Genomic DNA, 15,140 nt, shown 5'->3' on the forward strand with positions numbered 1-15,140 from the left:
TAATTTGCTTTCTAATGATACATTATTTATTTTATTGCCACGTTTTATTTAGAATTTGGTTTTTGTGTTAAGGGGAGATGTGTTGTGGTGACATTTTATGGTAAGGAGAGATGTTGTGGTGGCTTTCCTGCTTCATGGGTTTTCTTGGTCTCATTCTTTCATTACTTGTCTCTCCTTCTCTCATATGTCTTTTCCTCTTTAAGTTACATGGCTTTTTGTCTCTTGTAAGGGAGCGTGGGGGTGTTGGGGCATCGAAAGGGTTCTAATATCTAGGGACTCTTTTGGTGGATCTGCTGCTCTGTTAGGCTTTTGAAGAAAGATGAAGTCTCAACCTTCCACATTGACCTTCATTTTTTCTTTATTTGATTTCATAGTTGAACCTTTCAAACCATGCTTCTGGCTCTCTATCTAACAGTGACCTCTCGAAGGCAAACGAGGACCTGTATCGGCTTGACCCTAAGAAAGCCCTATTTTGTCACCAGGTCAATGGAGTGCAGAGTGCATGATGAGTAAATAAACTGGTTCAGTGGTGATTCTTAGTTATGATTTGTGTAAGGCAGACCTCTGGGCCAAAAATGATTGGTTTGAACGGTACCCAGAGTGATTTCCAGTTGTTAGATTATTTGCAAACCATTCCTCCCATCACCTTCTGTAATTTTGATAGCGGTAGTTGTGTCCACCATATTCATTCTTTTTGCTGGCTCCCATTTCATTGGTGGGCAAACATTTTAAATTGGTGGGAAGTAGCTAAACTTTATTAGATGTATACAACTACATGAAAGTGTAATGTTATGAACTTTAATCTGAGGACACTTCATTTGTACAAGCAGTGTGTTTTATATTGTGGATGTACAGACGTTTCTATAGTATTAAGTGTTTGTGCTTGACGTCCGGTTTAACTCATTAGCTTGTGTGCACTTGTGGTAGAATGGCTCAGATTTGGAATAAGATAGAAGAAGCAAATGACTGTCAAAAATACTCTGCAAAAGCGCGGTATGATAAACAACTGCATTGCTTTCCTATTTATTACTAGGATTTCAATTGGAGCACCAACTTGGTGAAGTTTCTTTGCAAACAGCACTGTCTTGTTCATCACGCCATTATGCTGGGAGGTCCTTTCAGATTTTCAGGGCCCTTAAGCAGCCTCTTTCTGCAGAGTCTTTATCTGATGTCCTTTCACGTCTTGTAGAGACAGTTGGCGATACAGGAGAAGAAGCTCAGGTTAGTATATCAGTTCTTTCTTGTGCTCCTCATTGATTCCATGCAATTTTCACTGTAATGTTGTCTAATTTAATTGTCTAGTGTGTGTAGATATACACAACTAGTAGAAAAACGTTGGTGTGAGTAAATTCATATAGAAATTACAGACCTGCTTTTTTTATACTATAATTGCAGGCTCTCATATATTATAATATATGGAAATGACATGTATACTGAAGTTTAAGACTGGCTGTTTATACTTCTTAATAAGGACTGTACTTAATAAGACTAAACCTGAACTGTTTGTGCCAGTTTGATTGTCACCCTTATATCATGATAAAGTTTCCAAAAATTTAGTCACACACGGCCCATTGCTTAGAGCACAAGCCCCTCATCTCCTGTTTTATCATATCTGATAGAGACTTCTAGCTGCAGATTCCTTACCTTTGAATTTCCCTGGCGTCAGGCTGGATCCAGAAACATTTGCACGAGCAGTATCCCTGTGTGTCGGGTGGCTCCGTTCAGCTCCGCATGATGTTGGAGTTGTTCGCTTTGGTTGCAATGTCTGTCACCTATGTAGGTGGTGCCCAGGCACGCGGACGTCAGTAATTTTCTGAGCACTCTAAGCAGTTCTTTGAGTGCTCTGGGGTACACTCCCTTTCTTAGCTATGAAGAATTCGGGAGCCAAATGGAGTAGTTTGGATCCCACATTTATGCAGCTCAGGGAGATTTAAAAAAGGTGAGGTGTCTTAGGTGGACCTGTTGATGATACCAGTAACAGCACAATGATGTGGCAAGCCTCTACACCTGGCTGTTATCAGCCTTTCTAAAGTAGCACTTGTAGAGAGGCAGAAACATGGCAAGCCTTCAATCTTCCCTCCCTGTAACAGAATCTTCTGACTGACTGTAGGAAAGAGCCCCTTTTTACATGATTACCCCCCACTTTTTGCCTGACATTTGATACGCTTTGACTTGATGTGTCCTGGCTCCCTGCCAATCGGATTCCCAGAGTCTGTGTTCTTTCCCAAGACTGTACCTTTGTACCCACAATTGGCACATCTCTGGACACTGGTAAGCCCCTTGTAAAAGGTACCATGGGTACCAAGGGAACTGTGACCAGGGAAGGCCTCTAAGGGCTGCAACACCTATTGTGCCACCCTTAGAGACTCTCACCTTCACACCCACACACTGCCTTTGCAGGCTGTGTGTTTTGGTGCAGGGAAAAGTAAAAAGTCGACATGGCACACAATCCTGTGTAATAAAAACAAGAACGGATCCTTTTTGTTTCGCTCACTCTTGCTGGCAGTCATTTACACTGATTTGTATCGTATAGATGGATGCCAAATAAGGAGGTCGGGACTTGGACCAGAAGACAGAGAGGAGCAGGGGACACAAGGAACCACCTAAGGTAAGTACCCAGGAATCCCACGGAGTCTGTGTGCAGAGTGGGAACACAGCCACGTGCCAAATAGGAGTCAATGGAGAAGTTGTAGTTTTGTAGAAAATTGACTCTTTCAGAACCCTGAAGAATTCCCTTGGTTGGAGAGTCACCCCATCCGTGGATGCCCCGGGAATCAGGTTACCTACTCCAGGGAAGCCATGTGCATAGGTGAGAAGAGACGTCGGAAACCTCTGTAGATGACAATTCAAGACTTGCAAGAAAATGCCTTTTGAGAAGACTGTGAAGAAGTCCGGTAGAATCTATGGGTGAATTCTGGAAGTGAAGAACCTACATGCAGAGGGGACAGAGTCTCTGCCACTCGGAAGTGACAAGGAGGCACAAAGACAGAATCCCCACTGATGTTGGGAGGTTCATAAGAGTCGACTGACTTTATCGCCGCAGCTCTGAGGACCAGGTGACGCTGTGGAAGACCAGGAGTCGTGCATGACCTGTCCTTTGTCTGATGCCTGTGACTAGGTGGTCGGTGTTTGGTGGGAGCACCAACAAGCGGTGGTAGCTGCAACTGGCATGAATAATGAGGAAGAACCAACGTTGAGACCAGCAAAGTCCAAGGAACTCAACAACAGGAGGAGAGTCGGAGCAGGCCCCAAGCAAGCAGTAGAAGACCCTAAGGAGGACCCACAGGAGTCACAAGAGGAGCTGGGGCAGATCACCAAAGATGAAGGCCCATGGTGCAGAGGATGTGGTGAGCACGCTGACCTTTGAAGAAAGATATGCTGGAGGCTGGAGTTTCTTGTAGTCCGCAGATCTTTGGAGAGCAGAGCCAACAAGCCTTGGTAGCGGTAAGTCGATGCGGTGCAAAGGGGTTCAGTCCCAGCGGTTCCAACGAGGGATACTGGCCTCAAAATTGCAGAGAGGAAAGGTTAGGTCTCGAGGGAGTTGCAGAACCAAACAGAAAACCCTCCCTGAGCACACAAAAATAAACTTCTTTCGTAAATTTCAATGTCCATAAGTTTATTCCTCTTCTTCTCAAATTACGATTTCTTCAGTTGGTACAGCACTCTGGTTCATACGTCCACACCAATATTACGGTGTATTCATCCAACTCAAATCATATCATGAGCAGCCAACACGTGTTTCGTCATGCTACATCTAGCATCTTTGACTTCTTCAGGGCTGCAAACCCAAATAAGAAATATGTAAGCAACAGACAATATTGTATCTGATACTCTAATAAAAAGATAGAATATATTAAGCCTTATTAGACAGAAACGTATCAGACCGTGTATTGGAAAGCACATTGAAGTAACCGTCACCCAGTGATAAAAACGTATGCAAATCCCTAAATCCAATCTGCCACTCAAATCTTAAGTGCTGAAGCACTGAAAAATTGTGAAAGCCCAAGAGCAAAAATGATATTAATATATTATTTCCAAGATTTATAGGGTTAATTGTTAGTTGAACATGATTATAAAGTTGAAGGTAAAATCACCTGAAATGTAGCCGCCAAAATTTCGCAAATTATAACTCGGTCCGTAATCATAAAACCACGCCCAACTCTCTCTGTAGAGTCAAAATCAAACATCAACTGTATCCACCAATATAAAAGATCAAATCTAAATAAACTAAACCCCAATACAGTCATCATTATTATCCCTTTTACTTTATAAAGTTATTAAACCAAACTCCGTCTGCATACCTCTTTACATCCCTGTAAGTAATACAGTCTCCACGTCTTTACTCAAAGGATGCTCTCAGTAGTAAATATGCATCCCATATGCAAATAGTATTCTTTCATATCCTAATATCACAAAGTTTCAACAATCCAACCTCCCGTATATTGTGATGTCAATTCCACACCCACAAAGATATTACAATTAAATATAGTTATGAAAACAGAAAGCCACTTCAGAAATTTACCCTTTATCTCCTGATATATTCCTAGTTCTTAAAACTGTATTCAGTCATTGAGTTGGTCTGGCAGGAATTCTACTCGTATAGGTGTCCATATGATAGAAAGTTTTATTTTCTATAAGTAACATGAAACACAAATCATGTGTAATAAACCAATTGTAGACTTTTCGTTAAGCAAGAGCTATTAATTAAAAATAACTATTTAAATCATTATAAGAGAACCACCATCTGTGCTGCGGAGCCTTGGGAAGTCCATAGGATGACTAGAGCAGCAGATCGGTCCGCTTTGTTGCAGTGCCTGCAGATGTAGGGGAGTGACTTCTTCACTCCAAGGGAGATGTCTCCGGGTGTCCTTGAGGCCCACAGGTCTGTTGAATCTGGAAGAAGGACAGATGGCGAGTTGAAGAATTGCAATGCTAGGAGCAGCAGGAGTCTTCCTTGATACAGTGTCTGTTCCAGTCGAAGTCCAAGTGTCCTGACGGTCAAAGAGCGAAGTCGTTTCAGGCTTGAGTCTTGCCCCAGGAAGAATCTATGGAACCACCCACAGGTAAGCTCTTAAGTACCCTTAGGAAATGGTTGGACCAACTCAATGGTTCCTCCCAGAGGGTGGGCTGGACAGAGGGGAGGATACTTCCATATCCTTTGTCCAGTTACATGCCAAAGCGGGATCCAAGGGCTCCTGAACTGGCCCAAACTGGAGTATGCAAGGAAGGCACCAAATGTGCCCTTCAAATCAGTCTGGTGGTGCTGGCAAGTGTCCTCAGCCCAATACACCAAGTCCTGTCTGGGAGGTGGTCACACCTCCCTGTGACTGGAAAACTATTGTTCCACCTTCCCCTGCTCGAGCTTGGCTCATCAGCAGGAGGGCATAATTGTGTCTGTGGTCAGCAGCAGCACTAGCTTGCTGGCAGACTGTGAAAGGCTGTTGACGTGAGCACAAGGGGATACCCCAAAGTAGCCCCTCAGTACATGGGATATACTTCCAATTCTGAAATTGGTATTGGCGTATGATTCCCACATGTTTGATGCCAAATATTACCGGGTTTGGTGTAGCTACTATATAGTTAGACATCTCGTCATGATTGATGTCCACTATATGCAAAAAATGGCTGACCGCACTTACAAAGCCTGGAGAATCTACTCCAGGGCTTGTAGGGGTGCTCTGCTCGCACAGGGGCACCCTCACACTTCTAACCAAGCACCCTGCCCTCAGGACTGAAGAAGTTGCCATGGGGTGACATAGGTCTTATGTGCAGCGACCTAGGATATAAGGAAATATATAGCTGTCATGTGTTGTGCAAGTAACAACTCACACAGGCTACGATGGCAGGCCTGTGGCCACAGTTGAAGTGGGCTCCCATGGATGGCTCAATACATGGGAGACCCCTGGTGTACCTATGACTGGGGTCCCTTAGTACCATATATCTGAAAGAAACACATTAGTGATAGATTCCTTACCTTGGAATTACCCCCAGCCGTCAGACTGGATCCGGAAAGTTTTCGTCAGCAGTACCCCTGCACGTCAGTAGGCGTCGTCGTGCGGATCCACTTACAACGTTGGCATCGTAGTTGCCGAGATAATGTCGTTGGAGCTACTTAGACGCGCCCATGCCTGCTGATGTCAGTTCTTTCTTTTTCCTCATCAGCAAGCACAGATCCGGAGAGAGAGGTACCTCCAGTCACTTATTGACTGAGTTTTTTTGGGGACTTTTCTCTCCGTTTTTTTTCCGAGTCTTTGACTCCTGGTGTATAGGGATGCTCGGTTTTAAGTCTTGCGCAGCTTGTCCCCGAACGATGTTGGCGACTGACCCGCAACGTGAGTGTCTCTATTGCCTGGGGCGCGACCACGACTCCGAGTCGTGCCCCGAATACCGGGCCATGGCTCCAAAAACTTTGCTGGAGCGGTCCCAAAAGTTACTGGAGGCCTGGGAGTCTTCTCCGCGCCATTCATGATCCCGGTCCCGAGGGAGGTTGAGGCACCGATCGGAGAGCCGCCATCACCATGGCTTGACGAAGTCTTCACACTCTGAGTCAGGTAAGGCGAAGTACAAGAAATCAAAGAAGCGTCGTTGCTCTTCACCGTCCCCTATCCTTTCGCGTGACACGGCTGAGGGTGCGTGTGCTTCCATCCCTGATGGCCTACCCGCCCTTTCTGGGTCTATCGATGACTCCGGCCCAGTTTCAGGAATTCCTGTCAACCATGGCACGAGTCTTTGGGCCGTCGGGCCCCGTCGGCACGCCTTCGGGCCTGTGGGTCCAACTGGGGGTCCTCGCTCTTCTGCATTGTCGGCTCCGGCCACGACGTAGTCGAAGACTCTGATCTCGACGCCAAGATACCCCCATGGATCTATGCGTGGATCCCAGCCGATGTCGGTTGGCCTCGCTCGACCTCCACTGACCTCGACGACGCCGTCCCCGGCTTTTACCCCGACATGGAGATGGTGCCGGGCCGATCGACGCCTTTAGGGAATTTCTATCCCTTACTCCATTCACCTCTGTCTTTTTCCCCTGGGAGGCGGGGGGGTTGAGGACCCTCTCTCGCAGCCTAGTGCGAGTTAGACCCGGAGTGGGAAGAGGATGTGGAGGATGCACTGTCTCCTTCTACCATGGCTATGGAGGAAGGTGGTACGTATTCTGTGGTACTGGGCAGAACAGCCCAGTCTCTCCACCTCGAGCTCCCTACAGTGGCCGTCTGACAGAAGTGCTCCGGTCAGCATCTTCCTCTACGGAGCCGCTGCTGCCCTTTAATGACGCACTTTCTGACATTCTTTTGGGCTTCTGGTCCAGGCTCTAACACTGGGGCTCCTGTGGATAAGAAGTGGCCCAACGCCATCACCTGGCCGACCCCATTTTCGTCTCCCAAAACCCAACCCCTGAGAGCTGCATCCCCGAGCGCATTCCCTTCCGCACCTCCGGACAGGGAATCCGAGAAACTGGAACAGTTTGAGAAGAAAAATGTTACTTCTGCCAATTCAGGGCTGCGGTCTGTGAACGCCACATGCCTCTTGGGCCTTATTCCCATTCTGTGTGGGACACGTTTGCTCAGGTGCTGCCCCTGTGCCCGAAGGAGGCCCGGACTGTGCTCTCCCAAGCTATTGCTGAGGGGAGAGACGCAGCCAAGTTCACAATTCGTTGTGGTCATGACACTGCCGACTCGCTGGGCAGGGCGATTTACACGACAGTGACTCTACGCCGCCACACCTAGCTGAGGACAACTGGCTTTTCCGGGGATGTCCAAAACACTCTGATGGACGGGCCCTTTGATGGCACTTGTCTTTTTGGTGACAAGGCAGACAGTGCTTTCGAGCGTTTTAAGGACTCGCTGGCCCGCAGCAAAGTCCTTAGGCATTTTAGCCATGCGCACTCCTTCTGCTTCTCGCTCCTTTTATGGCCTAGGAACGGGCGCCCAAACACGTTTGTTTCATAGACACAGGCCTGCGCAGCAACAGTCGCAGTGCAGCCATGGATATGGGATCCCCCGGGGTGGGTCACTGGGCCAGCAGGCGGGTCAGTACACCACCTCCCCTGCTGCCACTGCCTCCAAACCTTCTTAGTCAGTGTTTCAGGTCCGCCAAACACCTGTGGGTGGCAGGATTCGCCGTGATCTCCCCCACTGGCGCACCATCACCTCAGACAGGTAGGCTTCGCAGATAGTACGAAGGGGCTACACCCTCCCCTTTGAGACTACTCCTCCAGCCATGCCACCTCAGTACCATCGCATGTCAGGGGATCACTTGGTACTTCTCCAACAGGAAGTAGCGACCCTCTTAGCCAAGGGGGCCATCGAGCGCGTTACAAGGCCAGAAGTAGGTCGTGGTTGTTACTCCCACTACTTCCTGGTTCCAAAGAAGAACAAAGGCCTGCGTCCTATCTTGGACCTTCGAAACGTCAATCGCTTACGCCGGAAGGAGAACTTCGAGATGCTCGCAGTTGCTCAGGTATGTCTGCCCTAGACCCGCAAGATTGGATGGTAGCGTTGGACTTGCGAAACGCCTATTTTCATATCCCCGTCATGTCGGCCCACCAGGGTTACCTGCGGTTCACGGTAGGCCACAAGCACTTTCAGTTCACCGTGTTCCTTATCAGCGCCCCTCGGGTGTTCACGAAAGTGATGGCGGTCGAAGCTCATCAGCACAGATCAGGAGTTTTGGTCTTCCCCTATCTCGATGACTGGCTGTTGAAGGCGGGCTCGCCCCAAGCAGTTGTCTTCCACCTCCAGACTAAGGCTGACCACCTGCATTTGCTGGGGTTCTCCATCAACGTGCCGAAGTCGCACCTTGTTCCCTCTCAAAAGCTCCTCTTTATCAGAGCGGTTCTGGGCACGGCGCAGTTTCAGGTTTATCCTCCCGAACAGCGAGTACGGGACATTCGGGCTATGATTCTGATCTTTCGGCCCTTATTTTGGTCATGATTACCTTTAGGCTGCTGGGTCTCATGGCCTCCTGTATCCTGCTGACCAATCATGCCAGATGGCATATGCTGGTTCTGCAGTGGGACCTGAAGTTCCAGTGGGCACAGCATCAAGGGGACCTGTCTGAGCACGTCCAGATCTCGGAGGGCACTACACAGCAGTTGCAGTGGTGGCTCGCGAACTAATATTGGTTCAGCGGCAGATCCCTCTCCCTACACCAACCGGAGCACAGTAGTGACGGATGCATTCCTCCTGGGATGGGGCTGCCATGTGGGAGTGGTGGATAACAGAGGCCTCTGTTCTCAGGCGGAGTCCAGGCTCCACATCAACTTTTTGGAGCTCCGGGCGATCCTACTTGCACTGAAGGCATTCCTTCCCTCTGTCAAGCGGAGAGTTGTGTAGGTGTACACAGACAACACCACCGCCATGTGGTATTGCAACAAGCAAGGCGGGGTGGGGTAGTGGACCCTATATCTGATAGACTACTAGCCGCAGATTCCGTCACGTAGAATTATCCCCAGGCGAGAGACTAGATCCGGAAACTTTTTGCCACAGCATCCCTGCGCGCCGGGAATGGAGCGACACCACGTGACTCCGCCCAGGCGTTGTCCACGTACGTGGCATCAGCGAGGTTACATAAGACCCACCACAGCGCGCCTACGTCAGTTTTTTCCTTTTCCGCGTGCAATGCGGATCCGGTCCTTACTACGGGCCTGTTTGGGGCCCTTTTTCTTCCCGATGTCTCTTCTTTTGGTGGAACAGTGTGCGAATGCCTTCGGGCTTCAAGACTTGCCGGCAACGGACCCTCACCTCATTTGTATGTGGTGTTTGGGGGAGGATCACGGCATCACGGACTGTGAGGTGTGCCAACAGTTGAAGCTGCTTTCTCCACCGCGGGGCCCTATGAAGGCGGGTGCGGCATTTGCTCACGCGGTGTCCACGGCTGTGGGCATTCTGCGCATGGGTGACCCGGTTGCTCACTTTTCCGGCGAACCATCTCTTGGAGGTTCTCCACCAGGACTCTGGTGGGAGGGAGATCTTACTCCCCTTTGAGGGTTCGCTCCTTTCTTCCCTGACGGGGGTCTGGAGGCGACCCACCTCAGGAGATCCGGTGCCTCAGCACCTTCTGCACCGTCACCTTCCGGCAACGCGTGACCCGTCGTGCCTTTCCCTCCACCCCTCTGCTGCCACCACTGTTGACTCCGCCGTCCCGGGTGGCCTGCTGGCTGGCCTCTTGGGGACGGAACATGTTCGCCTCGACCAGCGCTGCCCAGCTGGCCCTTAACACCTTGCGTTTATTGGCTAGGGCCTCCTCTTGTCTGTGGGACTCGGCTGAGTCTCCGGGATCCGCAGCCTCCCAAGAGACTGTCCAGGTGGACTTACGGCATCATGCTTTGAATGGCAGGAAGCTAGCAGCGTTTATTCTCCGCTCCGGACATCTCAGAGGTGCTGGGCCGGGCCATAGCTTTCTCAGTCACCCTCCGTCGCCATGCTTGGCTTTGGGACGTTGTGTTCCCTGAAAATATTCGGGAGCAGCACATTGATCTTCCGTTTGGCGGCAGCCTGTTGTTCCATGCCCCGGCTGAATCCGCCATCCAAAGGTTCCTGGCAGGGCTCTGTCCTCCTCCTCCTCCTCCTCCACTTATCCTCCTCCTTCCCCTCCTCAGTGACTGGTGAGTTTTGCTGGCTCTAGGCCTTCTTAGGCCGCTTGTTCTGACTGTTGAGTATGTTTTTGGCCATTGAGTCCTCCTTTGGGACTTTGGCATTGTTGGCTGCTGGACGGCCCTTTGCTGCCTATATGTGTGTTTTGCTTGAGCTTTTGCTCAGACTGAGATTAAGCCTTCTGATTTGCTTGGGCTTTTCAAGCCTTCTGCGAGGGTGTTTTTCCCCGTGGTCCCTATGTTTTTTCCTCTGCTGTGGAAATTCTTCCAAACTGATTTCCCATGTCTTGGGACGTAACATACCCTAAGTGGGGTAGTGGTAGCTGTTATATAGCTTGCGCTCTGCTAGTGAGTTCTGGTCGCCTTCTGGTGCTGGTTCTCCATGGCGTTTCTGTATGTTGCTTCCTTCTTGAGGTCGTGTGCGCGGCCCCACATAGTGGTGTGGCAGTGCATTTTCTCATTTTCCTGCCCCTGTCCTGAGGGTTGGGGTGATTCTGAGTGCTCCCTTGTCAGACTTGGACTGCCCGGTCTTTCTGGGGCCTGTGCTGTTCTTGCTTCTGGCGGCTAATGACTGTTGGCGCTGTTCTGGCTGGCCTGTTGCATTCCATCTGGAGAAGGCTTGCCTTCCTTTCCCTCATTTCCTTGGGCCCTCTGGGCTTTTTCTTCTTCTTCCTCCTCTTACTGTCTTGGCATTGGATGGAAGCTATGAAGCTCTGTTGCCTTGTCAGGGAGTGAGGTGCTTCGGCCTCTCTAGCCTTGCCCTTGGTTCTTCTACTGTGAGGGTACGGACCTCTTCAGTCTTCTTCCTCCTACACCCTCTGAGGTCGGTGGTGTTCTCCTTGTGGGGTTTCCTTTTGCCTGGCGGGGATGAAGTTTTTGCTTCTGGCCCGCAGTTCTGGTCCCCTGTGGGACCTTCTGTTCTGTCCATGCTGGTGGGGTCCTTTCGCAGACCCTCCTTCCCTGTGGGTATTGCTAGGGTATCTATTCTACGTGAAGGAATTTGCAGCTAGTAGTCTCTATCAGATGTACGAGTTACTTACCTTCGGTAACGATGTGTCTGGTAGAGACGATTCTAGCCGCAGATTCCTTCACTACCCGCCCTTCCTCCCTGTTCTGCGAGGACCCTTGGGTTGGTCTTCGGTACTTGCCTCCCGGTGGGGAGCGGTGTCTCCTGTGAGTGCCTTCTTTGCGCTTGACGGGTGGCTCTGTCTGGTTGTGGTTCACTCTTCCTCTTGGTTCCTTGGAGGATGGGGTTACGATGCTCTTGTGCCCCGCTGCTCTGGCTACTCCAGGTTTGGGGGGGGGGGGTTGCCTTCCATCTCTGTCCTTCACTCCCTTTCCTTCCTCTTGCTTCTGAAGGCCCTGGCCCCACTGCTAACCTCCGAATAGGGGTCATATGGCCAGGCCTTGCCCTTGTTCCTTGAGGGGTGTTTGCCCTCTATGCTGGGGTGGCTTGGAGGTTTGTGTTCCTGTCCGTCTTGGTACGGACTCCCCTTCCTTGTTCCTGGATGGGGGTGGTAGGCCCGTTACCTGTTTCATGGCTTTTTACGCCTGTTCCTTGTCTCAGGGGGAAGGCTGTCTATGTACTGGCAGGGTGGTTGCTCAGGGCTCTGCGGTGTTCTTTCTTCTTCCCCTGCCATTGGACACTGCGGTATTGCACTGTTCTTTATGGGGTCGTTTGTCTCCTCTCTCTTTTTTCTACTCTTTAGCACACTATTCCCATGCTTCCTCAGTTTTTTGTCTGGTGGCTCCGCATTGTGGTGCGGAAAAGCTCTCCAAAGAAAACAGACGTAGGCACGCCGGGGTGAGTCTTATGTGACCTCGCTGACGTCACGTACGCGAACGATGCCTGGGCGGAGTCGCGTGGTGTTGCTCCGTCCCCGGCGCGCAGGGATGCTGTTGCAAAAAGTTTCCGGATCCAGTCTCTCGCCTGGGGATAATTCTACGTGAAGGAATCTGCGGCTAGAATCGTCTCTACCAGATACACCTTTACCGAAGGTAAGTAACTCGTACATTAGGCCAAGTGGCCTATTTCCCATATCTCAATTTCTCTTATCCTATTACCAGTCTCAAAAACATGCTTCATAAATAGAAGTTTGTGTGATTTGTTCAGCTCCTACTGACAATTATCTAAATCAAGTTAAAAAAGAGTGTAGTTCAAAAGAAATAACAAAATAACAAAACTCCCACCACTATATATATATGATTTAACAGAGTGATCCATGATCTCCAAGGGCTTCTTAGCTTGCCTCTTGTTTCTGAAGTCTCAGGGGCACTAAAGACTTCTTGCAGTTCTGCTGGCGCTGCCGGACTCTGCCTTCTATGAGCCTACCTTTGCCTTAGATACCCCCTCCAATGTCTGGGGGTTAGAAATGGGTTCTTCAGCTGAGTTTCTGCCAGATCCGACACTATGCAGCGCAAAGCCCCTCAAAGCCTCTCCGCATAGACTCTCAGGACAGACGCCAGACAACGCAAAGCTTCGCCGTGCGGATTGCACCCCAGGATCTAAGGTACTGTGTTGAGCGGCCCCAGGTGGATCCCTGTAGACAGCCCGCGCTCCATCGCGGTCGGCCCTAACTTTGGATTTGCACCGGTCCCTCGCGATCTGATGTAACTTTGTTAAAGCTACTTGCTTCTAAGCGCCTTATTGCATTATTTCTTCAACATTCAATATCTCGCCTACTACTTGATGGATTTTGAGCGTTTTGGTCTTGTTTTACTCAGATAAATATTCTATATTTTTTCCTAAACTGTTGTGAAGTCTATTTGTGGTGTATTTAACGTGTGGTTTTATGAGTTATTGCACAAATACTTTACACATTGAATTTTTAGTTAAGCCTGCCTCTCTGTTCCAAGCTACCAGGGGTGAGCACAGGATAATTTAGGATTGTGTGGGGATTTACCCTGAGTAGGATTGTGGTCCCTACTTGGACAGGGTGCATACCCCTGCCAACTAGAGACCCGATTTCTAACAACTACCATAACCCTATATTCTCTTTGCTACCCCTTAACACTACCCTTCCCTGAAACCAAAACAAACACTTAACTCTACTCTTCCCTGAATCTTAAAAAACCCTTTGTCTCTAGAGGAGCTTTTAGTAGAGAACAAATTAGCAAGCACTAAAAAGGCTTCTCTCAGAAGATGTGGTTATCTGGGTCTTCCATCAAACTTCCGCTTTCAGAGCTTCACAGCTTAATAGAACACGTGAAATGTGTCCGGAAAAATAAGTGTTTTTCTTCTATTTTTTTAGGTCTGGCTCTACCGCGCAGTTATTGCTTTACCTTATGTGATCAACATTAAAAAGAGTTTTCAGGCATACTACAGAGAGGGGCTTTGGCGTCATCCACACATTGGCGGACAGGAGTACGTGTTTTGATTGGGCAGAAGTTGTGTGCTTCCACAGAAAATGTGCTTATCCTCCAAGAGCTGCAATCATTTGTTTAGCAAGTTGCATTAGCCAGAGCTTGTTATCAAGTCTAGCTATTCTGTTAGTACAGAGCTTGAACTTTAGGTCAAGCACATCACTGTAATGCTATGTCTCTCTCTAAGATAATTCGATAAGTATGGTGTTTTTCTTCTCTGGCAGCTGGATAAATGGGATGAGGGCAGGCAGGAGGAAGGTGTTGCAATATTGCAGTCTGAACCACTAGCCCCTTTCCATCATCAACTTCGGAGATGCCTTTACGTGGCACTCCTTGAGAGAATGGTGTTTTTCTTTCTAATTCCTAGTTTAATATTTATGGGCTGAAGAGTTTTTTTTCCCAAGCTCCTCAAAGTTAATTTAATTATTAATTTTAATGTATTATTTAATTTTTTTAAATTGCATTTAATTTATTACATTAAACTATTTATTTAATTTACAGTTATTTTTATTTACCCTCCCATGAGTCCTAAAAACCTCTTACAGCCCCTTAATGCTACTACTTCCTGAACCCTTCAAACTCATTGCTTATGTTTGTATTTATTTTGTATGTGTGTCATGCATGTATTTTTGGTATAAGATTTGTTTTTGTTTTTATTATCTGTGTAAAAATTGTAGTAGTTATTACATTTTTTGTTCTAATTTTGTGTTTTTAGTTCCATAGTGGGATGTGGGTGTATAGGGTGGGAAGTTATTTAATTGCCTCAAATTGTAAAGCGCTCTGATATCCTTCGGGATCAAGTTCGCGCTATATAAAACTTTATATATATAAATTCTGCAATTGGAGTCCAGGAAAAACGAAGGCAGATTTGTGCCTACCTTGTAAGAATACTTGTAAGCAGCAGTACGCTTCCTTAGCTAGCCTTCTCGTACCAAAGTCAGGAGAGCCACTTGGGCAGGCGGAAGCTTCATTACCATCATGGCAAGACTCTGCAACCACCCTGCCATTAGATTAGAAAGAAAAAACCCAATCTGCTAGCTTTCCGGAAGGCACTAAAAGCCTGGCTGTTTAACAAATAGTTTCTTAGTGCTCAATATTTCAAAGACTCTGTATTAGGCATCTCTTATGTCTTTTTCTTCTTCCTAAATCTCTAGCGCCTAGACAACCTTAAGTAGTAGTGTGATGTATA

At 48.4% G+C, this 15,140-nt stretch overlaps 1 protein-coding gene across 11 annotated transcripts in view; it reads left to right on the forward strand.

Moving 5' to 3' along the window:
* Window positions 1–15,140, forward strand: part of FRYL (FRY like transcription coactivator) — a 2,496,013-nt gene that overhangs the window by 1,869,896 nt on the left and 610,977 nt on the right. For all 11 annotated transcript variants that reach the window (XR_013608325.1, XM_078678213.1, XM_078678216.1 and 8 more), the window contains one exon: window positions 1,034–1,221. Coding sequence is in view for 10 of the 11 variants with exons in the window: in XM_078678213.1 (XP_078534339.1) it covers window positions 1,034–1,221 (188 nt within the window). In the remaining variant the exon portion in view is untranslated. The remainder of the gene's footprint in view (window positions 1–1,033; window positions 1,222–15,140) is intronic.

Source organism: Lissotriton helveticus, chromosome 2_2, assembly GCF_964261635.1.
Source record: "Lissotriton helveticus chromosome 2_2, aLisHel1.1, whole genome shotgun sequence".
Lineage (NCBI taxonomy): Eukaryota > Metazoa > Chordata > Amphibia > Caudata > Salamandridae > Lissotriton > Lissotriton helveticus.